The sequence below is a fragment of the Drosophila rhopaloa genome, unplaced genomic scaffold (genome assembly GCF_018152115.1).
Source record: "Drosophila rhopaloa isolate 14029-0021.01 unplaced genomic scaffold, ASM1815211v1 contig_3, whole genome shotgun sequence".
Taxonomy (NCBI): Eukaryota; Metazoa; Arthropoda; class Insecta; order Diptera; family Drosophilidae; genus Drosophila; species Drosophila rhopaloa.
This window is the reverse complement of record NW_025335123.1, coordinates 10,518,826-10,533,176: the sequence shown is the minus strand read 5'-3', so window position 1 is coordinate 10,533,176 and position 14,351 is coordinate 10,518,826. Positions and strand designations below refer to the sequence as shown.

Below are 14,351 nucleotides of genomic sequence, written 5' to 3'. Positions count from 1 at the left end.
CATGATGCCTTGCCCCCGTTTAAGTGGTGCCAATCTTTCACATTTCCAATAAGATCCCAAGCCAATAGCCATCTATTTTTTTTTTTTAGATTTTTGTCCGCCTTTTCGTCTTGCGTTTTTCTTCGAGCTTCTTGGTAATTAGACTTGGCAACGTCGGGTTGCATCAAAAGTTTGCTCATTTATATTGTATAAACAGTGCGCCCTCCCCCCTCACCCCATTTTCCTGGCCTTCTTGGTTCCGGACACTTCGTCCCGTCCATTTAAGTCCGTTCCGTTCCATTCAGTCAGTTGGCCATTTAATTTTTCAGCTGGCGCTGAGAAGTATGCTACAATTTTGTCTGAGCCAAGTTCAGTGCGGGTGCGTTGGTGTTTGTGAGTGTGCCTGTGTGGGAGTGTGTGTGTGTGTGTGTGTGTGTGTGTGGGCCATGCCTTGTAAGCTGCTTTGTGTTAAACGTTTTAGCCTGGCGGCGCTGTCAGTCGGCAAATTTCAAAGGCTTGCCAAGACAACAAGGGCAAAGGGCACGAGCACGAACACAAACACAAGCCAAAGGCAAAGGCAAAGTCGAAAGCAAAAGCGAAAGCGAAAGCGAAGGGGGGAAAAAAAAACACGGGCGGGATTGGTAAATGCATTAGTTATTTAAAGAGTGAAAACATTTGTTTTGGCCTGTTGCCCTTGCGCTTTCACTTTGGCCCACACACACACACGCACACACACGCACAAAAAGGACGATGATAAGCTAATGGCGATCCGGATGAACGGGCGACTACAGTCGAACTTACATAGCTCATAAAACTAAGTTTTGCAGCTTAAAATAAAATTAAAATTATAATTAAAGCCATTTAATTTGAAATGGAGTTTTCTTCTGACAAGTTATGTTTTATACTTTAAGGGATCATTTCGTCGTTAGGACTGATATCAATTTTCATTTCAATTCATATAGTTTTTCTAAAAAAAGTTTTCATAATTGTTTTTAGTTATCATCTTTTACTAGATAAATATTTTGTTTAAATTTGATAAGCTTTTTTAAATGAAAATAAAACTAAATACTAAATTTTTAATTTTTTTAAAATAATATATCATATGTATGCATATGTATGTACTTGAAGTATGTACGCTGAAACAAGAGTTAAGAAATCCAAAAAAAAGAAGTGATTTCCTTAAAAATTCGCGTTGCAAAAGTTCAGATTATGGAGGTACGACTGTTGAAAACGAAATCCCCGTTTAATCCATTTCGTGTGCTGATGTGTGCCCGTGTGTGCTGTTGTGTATTTGTGTGCTACGTATTATGCCACGCCCCCACGCCACCCATCGGGAGTGCGCCCTTCGGCTAATGCCTAATGCATAGCGCCCTAATAGATGCACTCCCCAAGCAAATCGCACTCGCCCTTCTCCAACGGCCTCAGCCAGAGCGGATTGTAGTTGGGGCACAGTTTGCGGTGGATGGGTATGCGGATTTGCACGGGCGTCGCCGCCACGCCCTCCCAGCTGCCACGCCCCTCGAAGCGAGTGCCATCGGACCTGTTGCACTGCATGCTCAGCGGCTCCTGGATGTACATGGTGTACAGCTGGTCGACACGGGGCTGACTCCACTCGATGCTCCGGTAGTTGGACGACCTGGCTCCGTTCAGGTGCACGCCGTGCTGGTGCTCCGTGCTGCGGGGGGAAAAGGACTATGTAGATTATTGAGAATATATATTCCTAAATATTATATATATACGATCTCTATCCTAGACACTTGAGGTACTGCTCTCATCCTACAAAAGTAAAATTCAAAGTAACTGAGAACGAGACCACTAAAGTTAACAGGAAGTATATTCCGAAATAGGGTTTTTAAATATTGGGGATTGGCAAGTATTCTTCTGCGCTTTGCCGACCTATTTTTTTCTACAAAAGTTAAATTCAACAAGAAAGGAAGCAAAACTTCGGCAAACCGAAGTTTATATACCCTTGCAGTTATTACAAAACGACTAAATTTTAATTTATTACTAAATTTATTACTACATTACTAAAAAACACTGAAGCTATGTCGATTTTGCACTGCATTATCGGCTTAAATTTGGTAAGTTATGGACCCTCGAAGTCAAATTTTGAGTCACTGTATTACAAGACATCGGAAAATTAGAAATAACTGACATGAAATTGGGACAAAAATTTGATCAACTTTAAATTGAAAATTTTGAATGCAGTTTTTTAGAGAATCGAATAACAAGTCTTTAGAGGTAAGCCACTTTGGAATCGGATTAAATTTGGTGAAGTTATGGACCCTCGAAGTCAAATTTTGAGTCACTGTATTATAAGACATCGGAAAATTAGAAATAACTAACATGAAAATGGATATGAAATGGATATGAAAAGGATCGAATCACAAGTCTTTAGAGATATGCAACTTAGCAATCGGATTAAATCTGGTAAAGTTATGCACTCTAGAAGTCAAATTTTAAATCACTCTTTTACAAGAGATCAATTCCCAAAATAGGGTTTTAAATCAGTTCCGATCTGATTTGAGCATATCCAAGTATTCTTTTCTGCCGACCCACGACGACAAATCACTCACCGTCTTTAAGTTGACCTAATACCAATAGGCCAAGTTGTGGTTTTAATACTAATAAATAGACCGAATAATCGAAAACTAACCCCAACATATTCATTGCGGAATACAAACATTGCTGGGTGGCCCAACTTTTATGGACTATCCTATGCTGCGGGGAGTACAATGATTAAAGCCTTGCTAAGCGCCGGCTGAGTGCAGAGTGTAACCGCAACAATAACTTGAACTTTAGCCAGCCATTTCCATTTGCCACTCCCACCTGGCTGATGGTTGATGCTCCTCCGCCAAGGACGAGTTCCAAGTTTCCCCGTTGCGGTGACCCTAATCTAATGCAAACTTCGCCATCAACCGCTGCTCAACTGCTTAAAGTTGGCAATTAGCGAACACCTTTTGGGCCAACCGAATAGGAATAGGGCCAAAATGAAGGGATGCGGGAAGGGGGGGGCGTAACAAAGAGAATTTCGCCGTTATGAATGCGCCAAGGAATCGGGGCCTTGAAAGGGAATGCCGAAAAGTTTCCCTTTGATGCACAAGGAGCTGAGCGGAAGAACCCCTTAATGAAAACCCACAATGCCACCGCTCATCACCCTTAAGCCCCTTAGAAACCGCCGTACCCCCTTAGACCCCCTAAAACCCCCTTAGACCCCCTAAAACCCCCTTAAACCCTCCTAGAACCCCCCTAAATCCACGCCACTTCCATTGTGACGTCGTCTGTCGTCGGTTTCGCTGCGTAGATTAAAAAATATTTCTTCCATTAACGCCGCAAACGCCCGCGGGACGGATGGATAGAATGCCATGAATGTGCATGGGCGTTATAATTGTTGAATAAAGGCAGGCCAAAAAAAAAAAAAGGAGAAATAAAAAAGAATAACGCAAACTAGGGAATGAGCAAGCAAGGAATTCGCCTGCAGCACATTTCAAAATCAAAGGGCTTTCGTTGGTTTTGGGAGTTCTGCGATCAAATCTAATGTAATCAAATCAATTTTGTGAGGATATTGTGATTGCCGTAGTAATTTACAAGTTAAGAAAACTTGTAGCGCTCCTTCACTTTAAAGATATCAAAATCTCCTCAACCAACAATTATGATTAGCTTCCATTATTAATGGTTTGTAAGCTAAATCTCTTTATACAATAGCATTAAATAAGTAGTGAATTTCATGTGACATTTTTTCTAACCGAATTCCAGTGACTTTACAAAGAACAATCCAAAAATATAACAACATCTCCTAAGTACCTAACTAATGCCTAATATATTTATTTAATTTAACCCTGTGATCCCACTCACCGCTTCATGTAGATGAAGTAGTTCTCGAGCGTCTCCTCGGACACGGAACTCTTGCAGACCTCCAGTTTGGTGGCCGGGTAGTAGTGGATGTAGTTGACGCACATCTCGTCGCTGATGGAGAATCCCCCGAGGGTGGCGGTCTGTTCGTTCTTCGTGTCGTAGTAGCAAGTGGTCACCAAGGCGTCGCCCTAAAAAAACAATGGTAGATGGTACAGCTAACAAGTATATCAAGGCTGAAACTAAAACGGAGAATTAAAGGCACCACCAAAAATGTAGAAAAACGTTTAAAGAGTGGTCTTAAGTTGTCTGCGATGTGAAACTAAGGAAAGTTAGTTTTTTCTATTCAGCGTAAAATTGTGAATGTAAAATGACATTTCTTACCCACAGTTACAGTTATTTGGGCAAATACACTTAGCGAACAATCTGACCTTTAAAGTATCAAAATGGGCTACAATTTAATAAATAATGGCCAAAATTCTAGCATAATTTTATAGAAAAAGAAAATGAGATAATGAGATAAAAAAGATTTACCTAAAATATTCGAGCTAGGCTTATCTTTTGGGTAATTATTTGTAAAACTTAGGTAACTTTGTTTTCTGGTTTATGCAATGACCATTTCATGAAATCATTTCATTAAATGGGAAACGAACGATGACCATGCCTTTTGGGTGAATTCATGAAATAGTGCAGTGTTGCCAAATTGTATTTGTTTTATAATAGGCCCAAAAAAGTCTACACCTTCACCTAATGACGTCACTAGCTTATGTTTATTTGTTATTTGTTATTGGGTTATCGATGGCCACCTGACTGATACACCAGGCGGTTTTACTATTAGCATTTTATGAATTCGATAAGATACAGACATCGCATAAACGAGGTCTATTTTGACTTTACGTATTTAAGAATTCATGAAATTCATGGCATAAACATGGTAGTGGTATGTGACTTGCAGTGAAGTTGTGTATTACAATACTAATATGATGCACACAAGACCCGAATGGAAGTCTGGGATGTGGGGCACTCACCGGCAGGACACGTGGCTTGTAGTGCAGGGTGCGCATCTCCTGGAAGTGGTGCGAGTAGAAGTCGTCGCGGTTCACCTCGCGCAGCTCCTGCTCCCCGCGGAAGTGGCGGGTGAGGACGCGGACGCCGCGCAGGTGGGTGTGCAGCTGGGAGCCGAAGATGATGATGCCCGTCGCCGGCAGAGCGGCCCGGGTGCAGTCCGCCACGCAGTAGCCGCTCAGCGGGAAGGCGGTCTGGCCGGGCGGGATAGCCATCTTGTCGGAGTACTCCAGACCCAGTTCCATTACGGCGGCGTCATATTGACGCAGTGTCTTCGACATCTTGATGCGGAAGCCGGAGTTGTCAATCAAACCTGAAAAGGGGATTGGCCAGGCGGCAACGGGGCGGATGATTAATATTGATTGGCCTTAACCAGGACCAGTTAAATTCATGAGCTTAAAAATATTAAACTATATTAATTTGTACACATTAATTCGAAAATTACATGATACTAACTCATTAAAGTAGAGCAAAGAATTTTTGTACACTACTTCTTACATTGCGTATACGACTAGTAAAACAGCTTATAAGTATGCTAACTTTTTCTCTTCAAGTTGTTTCCATAAATACAAATCTTAAAACTTTATAAAATGTAAACAATTAAAAATGATTACTCAGAGCGTTAAAACTGGATTTTAAGCTACAATAATGGTTTCGAAACTGCTTCTACGACTGGTTATTTAGCTGCAAAAAAAATATATTTTCTCGACTGATATAATATGGATATGTTATCCTAATGGCGCCCAAATTGAGTTCCAATTAAAGTTTATGTACACGAACAGCAGGGAACGTAATAAGCTTAAAGCTGGAAACGAAATCCCTCCACTGCGCCACGTGTGGCGATGCAGCTCATCACTTAACCAAATGGGGGCTGTCGGGACGTGGTCGTAATCCCCTTTTGCTTAAGCCATCTGCCATCTGGGGTCAGCACACTCACCAGCCTGCTTCTCCGGATTATTGAAATGGACCTCCAGCCGGACGTAGGGATTGAAGCCGGGCCCGCCGATGGGCAGCCCCGCCTCCGGGGGATAGGTGAAGGTGCCGGCGCCCATGGCCCACAGCACCATCACCTTGGAGCAGACCTTGGCCGGCGGCGGCAGCTGCTCGCAGTCGCCGTTGTACAGCGGGATCTCCTCCCGCTCGCCGGCCTCGCAGTGGAACACCTCCATGTGGTGCACGATGCCCGGGGATCGGATCAGCGGCTCGAACTGGACGATGTGGTGGCGCCGCCGGAGATCGCCCTCCAAACGCTGCACGTGGCACCAGTAGGTCGTCTCCCGGTTGGGAATGGGCGCCTCCTTCAGGGTGATCTCCACATGATCCAGATCGCTGAAGCGGAAGACCGTACAGTAAGTAATTGATGTTTAGTAAACAATGGGAACTATTTTGTTTAAATACAAATTACTTAATACACATAGTAATCTGGACTACGTATTTAGTAATTACTTAATACACATAGTAATCTGGACTATGTGTATTTAGTAATTTTTTTGTATACACATCTTGGGCTTTGTTCTTAATAGTAACTATTAAAAATTTTGGTTATATGAAAGTAATTTGTACCAATAAATTATATATAATAAAATGAGAATTCATTAGTTCCGGATTTTGGGCTGAATATTTTTCACGCTTTTAATGCTTTCAAAAACAATTTTTTTATAAAATTTTGTATTTTGGAAATTTTATAACGAATTAAACGATGTATGAAATTCCAGCATTGGAAAACTATTTACCAGCGTTTTGATCAAAACGCGAAACACGAGTAGTTTGTTGCTAATATTGGCCATAAAATACTCCTGTTTTAGTACTCTTGTTTTCTAGTGCTTATGTTATTTGTGGACCATTACTTTGATTTATTTTACTAAAGTCGAATTACCATATCCTATAGTTTTCATTTTTCATATTAATTGCCACAAATGTAAGTGATTTGTTATCTAAAACACTATATCGCATGCCTCCACTTACTTCTCGGGAATAAGTATCTTGTCGGCACGGAGCAACTGCAGCATCTTGACACCCGCCTCGTGCGGAGCAGTCACATTGGGCAGGGCGAACTGGTGATCCTCCAGGGCCAGCTCCGTTTCCCCGCGGGCCCAAACCACGTACATGGTGCCCTCCTGGAAAACGGAATACCATATAGTCCAGGCGGATCAACTCTCCCCAGGGATTAACTCACGTGGAGTCGGAGATCCAGGGGATCACAGGTGTCGAACTTGCGCCGGAAGGCCAGCGTGAACTCGTCCATCTTGAAGACCTCGCAGTCCTGCTGGTAGTCCCGCCTCACCCACCGTCCATCCGGACTGGTGTACGTATCGGTCACCGCGTTGAAGAACCCGTTCTGGTTCTCGAAGAAGCAAATATCCGCATCGGCCAGGCCGCCCCGCTTCGAGAATCCCAGATAGAACCACCTGTGCTGCTCGTTGAAGGCGTTCTGCAGGTGGAAGAGCACCTCCTGCTTGTACCAGTCCACCATCCAGCTCAACTTGATCTCCTTGTCGTCCAGGTAGATCTCGTGGAGCTTCGTGTCCGACAATCCTAAAGGAGAGGATTGGGGATTCAGGGCTAAATTTAAAGTATAATTGCAAATATCGATATTTACTCAGACTTAGTATATCTTAGATTTGGTGTTTAAAAATAAACGAGAAGGAGTGAAAATGTCTTTAAATTAGTTTCACTTCTTTTTATACCCTTGCAGAGGGTATTATAATTTTGGTCAAAAGTGTGCAACGCAGTGAAGGAGACATCTCCGACCCTATAAAGTATATATATTCGATTGATCAGGATCACCTCCTGAGTTGATATAGCCATGTCCGTCTGTCCGTCTGTCTGTCCGTCTGTCTGTCCGTCTGTCTGTTTCTACGCGAACTAGTCTCTCAGTTTTAAAGATATCGCACTTAAACTTTGCACACACCCTTCTTTCCTTTGCACGCAGTATTTATGTCGGAACGGCCGGGATCGGCCGACTATATCCTATAGCTGCCATATAACTGAACGATTGGAAATGCCATAACTTTGGTGTTTTTAAAGTTAGGAAGTTGGGATTTTTTATGAGTATTAAGAATGCATCACATGAATAATTTTGGAGAACATAATGTACATAATATTCTGCAAGTGTATATCAACTTCGGCTCCGCCCGAAGTTAGCTTTCCTTTCTTGTTTTGTTGTAGCTTTGCTAAAAGAAGACGCACAGCGAAAAGAATGACTGTTCTGTGTAGCTGACAGCCTACACAATCGATTCCAGGAGGTTTTAGTAAATTTCATTTTTTGACCGATTTTCGCATTTTTGATAAGGGGTAACACTTGATTTTTTTCCAAATATGGCCCAAAATAAAATTTTTGAGCTGAGAATACCATTCGATTGGAAATTTTGTAACGAATTCAACGAGGTATGACATTCCAAGATCTGACCATTATTTCCAAGGGTTTTGATTAAAAAACTGAAAAAATTTGCTGTTTTTTCTGGATTTTGGCTATTAAAAACATATATTTAAAACGCATTTTTATACCCTTGCAGAGGGTATTATAATTTCTGTCAAAAGTTGGCAACGCAGTGAAGGAGACATTTCCGACCCTATAAAGTATATATATTCTTGATCAGCATCACCAGGAGAGTCGATTTAGCCATGTCCGTCTGTCCGTCCGTTTCTACGCAAACTAGTCCCTCAGTTTTAAAGCTATCTGCTTGAAACTTTCCCAAAAGTAGTCTTTCTATTGCAGGTAGTATATAAGTCGGAACGAGCCGGATCGGGCGACTATATCATATAGCTGCCATATAACTGAACGATCGGAAAAGCCATAACTTTGGTTTTTTTTAAGTTAGGAAGTTGGGATTTTCTATGAGCTTTATTTTTGGCCAATTAATCCGACCTACCAAACTTCATAAGGATCGGCCGACTATATCCTATAGCTGGCATATAACTGAACGATTGGAAATGCCATAACTTTGGTGTTTTTAAAGTTAGGGAGTTTGGATTTTTTATGAGTATTAAGAATGCATCATATGAATAATTTTGAAGAATATAATTTACAGAGTATTCTGCAAGGGTATTTCAACTTCAGCTCCGCCCGAAGTTAGCTTTCCTTTCTTGTTTTTTATAGAATTTATAGCTTTATTCTTTTTAGAGAAAGTAATTTATATAATATCCTGCAAAATTTAGTAGATTTTGTATTGACTTAAATTTTAGTCATACCAAACCATTTGTTTTTTTGCCAACTGTCTTAGCTTCTGATACACTTAAGATATTATGAAGCCCTTTGAACAGAGACGAAGAGTGTTTTCAATATGTTTACAGAACATCTATGAGTTTTTTATTTTCAGCAAAATAAGTTGAATTGCCCAGATTAACAGACAGGGTCTTTGGTTTATTAGAGACAACACCCTGTGGGAAAGTGCTAGTTCAATTTATTAATTAGGCCAGCTCAGATTGACTACGATTGGATAGCCCAGCTGCGGGGCCAATTTCCCGCGGGAACCCGTGCTGTCAGTGTTATCCGACCTGTTACTCAGCCCCGAGTCCTGTGAGTCCTGTGAGTCCTCGTTGTCCTGGGTGGCCCGTCCTTCTGGACAGCCCGAGTTATTGCTGGCCATTAAGGCGGCTCGTCTGCTTTGGTTACCAATCCCGGCAACTGGGCATCCGTGGAGATGGTGCGATAATCAAGTTGCCTTCTACTAATTACCCAAATAAAAGCAAGCCACGCGACTTCAATTCATCCACTGCCCGGTCAATAAAGCCTCATAACCCCCAGGAACTTCGTAACTCGGGGAAACCATGGAATGGAATCCATGGAAGAGGGAGGGGCTGAAGGGACAGCGTGGATTTATGTTGGCAGCGACTTGGTCGAAACGGCAGCACATCAGGCACATCAATTACGGCAACAATATCAACAACAACAGCAATCGTGGATCCAGTGGAGCGGCAGTAACGAGAGCGAAGGAAAACCCAATAAAATGTCAAATCCAATTGGCAAACACACGCCGAGATCGAGGACGACTAGGACGAGCACGAGCTCGAGCACGAGGACGAGGACCATGGCCAGGACTCCGGACTCAGGACGCAGGACTCAGGATGTGGATGTGGAGGTGGATGTGGATGTGGCTGTGAACGTTGATGGTGGATGTGGCTTTGCAGCGCAGTTCGTAAAGTATATCAAACTGTTTGTCAGTGCGCACACATAGCAAAAAAAAGCAAGCAAAATAATTCATATTTAAAATTCCTTTATTTTTAATGGGATTTAAAAAAAAACATAAATATTTTTTTTTTTTGTGTTACCCTATTTCCAAAAATATAGCTGTCCAATCATATATCTTAAAGCTTTTTAAAATTATATATTTACAATAAGATTTTATTTAATTTAAATTTTTTACAAGAACAAATACATTGTAAAATCAAAATTATGTTAAAATTATTTTTAAACAAAATATTTTAAGTAAGTCTATGCTAAATAAAAGTGGATTATTACAGCAGATTTAGCTTTAACTATAACCCATTCATAACATAGAAATGAGCTTACAAATGCACTTGCCTCTTTCTTTTTGAATAGGAAAAACTTGATGAAATAAAATACAATTTTTTGTCCAGTGTAGCTAGATGAAGACACAGGAGGCAGAGCAACGGCGAGAGCGAGAGGGCGACAATAAAAACACTCGATTACAATCAAAAGTGACAGGGGTCCGTGGTTTTTTTACACGGACGGGGGGAGGGGGGGGCGTTCGAATTTGACATGGGTGGCGGATGGAAGTGGATAAGAGGGTTGGGGTGGGTGGTGTTGGTTGGTGTGCCTCGGATTTTGGGCAATGGTGCGTTGATGAATTTCGCTTTCCGCTCGTTCGCTGTTCGGACCAGAGCAGTTCAATCAAGTTCGGCGGAAGTAATATGCCCCAAAACGGGTTTCGGCTCCACTCGCGGCACCACCCACTTGCCACCCACCGCCCCTTGTCTGTGTTTGCCACTAAAATTGATTTGTTACTGTACATATGTCTCACTTCACTTTTACAAGCGGCACGAACACAGAAACATGCACATCGGCCCAACCGCAGACTCACCTCCCCCCCCTCACCCAAATCGAACCGGAACTGAAAGCCCGTAACCCCCCTCCCCCCCACTTTCTTTCTCCGGCAAAAGTTTGGTAATACGAAACAAATCGGTTTCGTTCACCCAAAAGAACCCAGTTCGAAACCAGTGCCAAACGAGTTCAAATCATAATTGGCTGGTTGATCTGTAATTACTTGGAATGCGTTATGTGTGTTTGCTTTGAAATTCGGCAACACAATGGAATTTAGGGCACTCTACATATTAACTTAATCGCAGAAGGCATATTACTTTGCAGAAAATATATCTTTTTGTACCTTTAATTAATTACAAATAAGCATTTTTAAGGGCTTAATTTGAAATGCAACTGGCATAAATTTAATGATTTCAATAATGTATGCCAAGTAATTCGTTATAGTTTGAAAATTGATTTTAAAATAAAACTAATGTTTCTGGATTTAAAATGTAACTGACTTTGAATTTATGATTTGCATAAAGTTGCTTACAACCTTCGCTTCTTTTATTTAACTAAATATAGATAGCATATTTTGGTGTCCATATAATAAACTTGATAGCTTTAAACCTTGAACTGAATCTTTTGGAATTCCCCTGGAGTTTCGGCTGCCCCGCTCACTTAATAGCCGTATTATGCGGGTAAGTATAACCATATCTGCCTACCTAAGTAATTCAATTTGTATCGTCTTTTTATATTATGTTGGAATGAGTTCGTGGGTCAGTGCTGCGAGTTCATTGTAGATTCAGTCGGTGGAACTGGCCGACTTGATTTGATTTGACATTGATTGGGAGGCTGCCACTGCCACTGCCATTGCCGCTCGCATCCTCGGAATTTACACTTTTCCTTTGGTCTTTTGGCAATTTGATTCCGGGCAAACAATTGCCCGGCCACATACAGTCCATAAGTCGAGGTATGAGTGTGATAAAATTTAATAAACTTGAAGTTTATTGCATTTGCTCGACTGCTTCTCAGTTGTGTTCGCCCCTTATCCAATCGAAAACTTTTCCGATCCGATTTTTCCGCCCCGCTTGAACTTGAAATGCCACTTTGACGCTGTGCTCCTCCTTTGAATGGTTGGTCCTGGGACGGGAGATCCTTCGGGGCTGCGCCGCATAGTTTTGTGTCTCCGGACGAATGACGGGAATGATGAGGATGTTCGGCGCGGAAATGCCAAGGCGCACAGGAATTTTCTTATTATTTACTGGATGCGAGCGAACGGCACTTGAAGGCATGTCCAATTCCTCGCCACCCGCCCATCATTTCGATTCTCTTAAGTTCCCATCGAACATACCAAAGTGCTCCTCAAAATTACATTCAGAGAATGGGGTGCCCATTCTGCACATCTGTAAAAACTACTTAAATATTTTATTTTTTTTATATTATTTTTTATTTCTATTTTTATTTATATTTTTTTATAGTAAAAGTTTGTGATATAGCTCATGTTTTCCAAAAAATAAGTCTAATTTAGTTAACGCAATGTAAATTGTTTTATTCTTGACAATGCTTAACACTCAACACAAACAATTTTCTAAGAAATTATTTTATATATTTTAAACACTTGCACAACAAATACAATTGTGAATATTATTTTATGAATTATAGAAAATTCCTTTTTTCCGGCAGTGTAATTTTTGCATTTGGACGATGGGCTGCCACAGGCGCTCTGGGATGATGTCATTATAATAATGGTTTATGCACAAATCGTCAATTGGTTTGGCCCGGGGACGATTTAGCTTGGCTTTGGAGGCTTTTCCCACCCTCCCCCCGTTTCCCTCTCATTTGCCGCATTTCCAGCATTTCCCTTTCCCATTCGCATTCCGTTTCCCATTCGTCCATTCAAATTGCCGCTCAAGTGACGCAAAAGCATCTGGGGAATGAAATGTTCGTGCTTTCTCCGTTCTTTTCCCCCTTTTCCCAGCTTTCTCCGCCCCTCTCTCTCTCTCTCTCTTTGGCTGCCCCACTTAACACTTTATTGGATTCCTTTTGTGCATGCCGGTCGGTTGTTGCTGTTGCTGTTTTTCTTGTTTTTCTTGTCGCTCCTGTTACTCTTATCACTTATCATTATCCGCGCCCTCATCTGTCCACTTCGATTGCCATGTCCAGGACATTGGCTCATAATATAAATTGACTGCGTCCTTGTGGCCCTTTTCCCTCCCCTTCGCTTTTCCCTCGCCCTCTTCTGCTGTCACTTTGAGATATGAAATGGCTCGACATGAGCACTCGACAATTGTCGAAGCGCCATTTGCCATTATCCATTAGTTGCTATTTTGATACTCGGGAAATGTATTTCCTTTCGACCAACTTAAAGGAAAGAAATCATAATGTTTGAACACATCTGCAACCGATTTTATTATTATACTCCTGCCCATATTTGTTCATAATTATTATTTGCCAATATCCTTTTTGCTTTCTCAAATTCCCGAAAAGTGTTGCCTACATTTTAGCGCATTTTTTGAGTAAATAATGAGTACGATTTGGTCGTCCTTTGCAAGGCGACTGTGATATTGCCACACTCCCTTTTTGATTGAGACAAATATTTGAACAAATTTCACTTTCGCCTAGACACTCACGTTCCGTCCTCCGCTTTCCATTTCCCCTTGCCAAAAACCTCAGAAATGCGGTCGACGCTCAATATAAATTATTGAGGATTTATTGGTTGCACTGCTTACACGCTGAAAACACACACATATATATTGGCATTTTGATAGACTTCTTATGACACCCCTCCAACACACACTCACACCCAGTGATGGGAAGTATCTGGGCGGGTGTACCTGTACCTAAAGCCTTGGGTACATTAACTAAATTAGGGCAGCAAGTTTAAAATTAAACGCTATTTCACAAGACGAAGGAAATATGAAATACCTTTAAAAGTAATTAAATTTTAAAGAAATTTAATGTTTAAATTGGGATTGTAGCTTAAAGTCAATGTACAATTTATTTAAGTGACAAAATAAAAAGTTTATCCCTGAGTTAAATTCGCAACGATTAATAATCCCTAATAATAGTATATTTTTGGACCATAAAACGATGAGAAACAGTACCCTTCCCATCACTAAAACACACCAATTTGGCACATTGTCTAGAACAAACGAGCGCACGTTTAGTTTATCATAAAGCTTATTTATGGCAACCACTTTGCGCCACCTTTCGATGATGATTCCCATAGTGATGATGATGACGAACGATCTTGGGAAAGGTATTTGCCACTTGTCTATATATATATATATATATATATTTGGTGGTGTATTGGCGTGGGTAGTGGTGTGGCTCAACAACTGCCGTGACATATTGAGTAATGACACTCTCGAGTCGATAATCCATTAGGATGTCCAACTCTAAGCCCAATGAATCGTTAATGCCTCCGGGGGAGGTGAGATTTTCCGGAGAGGAAGGGGCGTCTCTTTGG

At 41.4% G+C, this 14,351-nt stretch overlaps 1 protein-coding gene across 3 annotated transcripts in view; it reads right to left on the bottom strand.

The window, feature by feature from the left end:
* Positions 1–1,046: 1,046 nt before the first annotated feature.
* Positions 1,047–14,351, bottom strand: part of LOC108048110 (tyramine beta-hydroxylase) — a 36,672-nt gene continuing 23,367 nt past the window's right edge. For all 3 annotated transcript variants that reach the window (XM_017128597.1, XM_017128604.1, XM_017128612.1), the window contains exons 3-8: positions 7,073–7,431; positions 6,862–7,013; positions 5,834–6,225; positions 4,860–5,209; positions 3,835–4,022; positions 1,047–1,654 (exon numbers count right to left, since the gene is read on the bottom strand). In XM_017128597.1, coding sequence (XP_016984086.1) covers positions 1,351–1,654; positions 3,835–4,022; positions 4,860–5,209; positions 5,834–6,225; positions 6,862–7,013; positions 7,073–7,431 — 1,745 coding nt within the window. In that variant the 3' untranslated portion in view covers positions 1,047–1,350. The remainder of the gene's footprint in view (positions 1,655–3,834; positions 4,023–4,859; positions 5,210–5,833; positions 6,226–6,861; positions 7,014–7,072; positions 7,432–14,351) is intronic.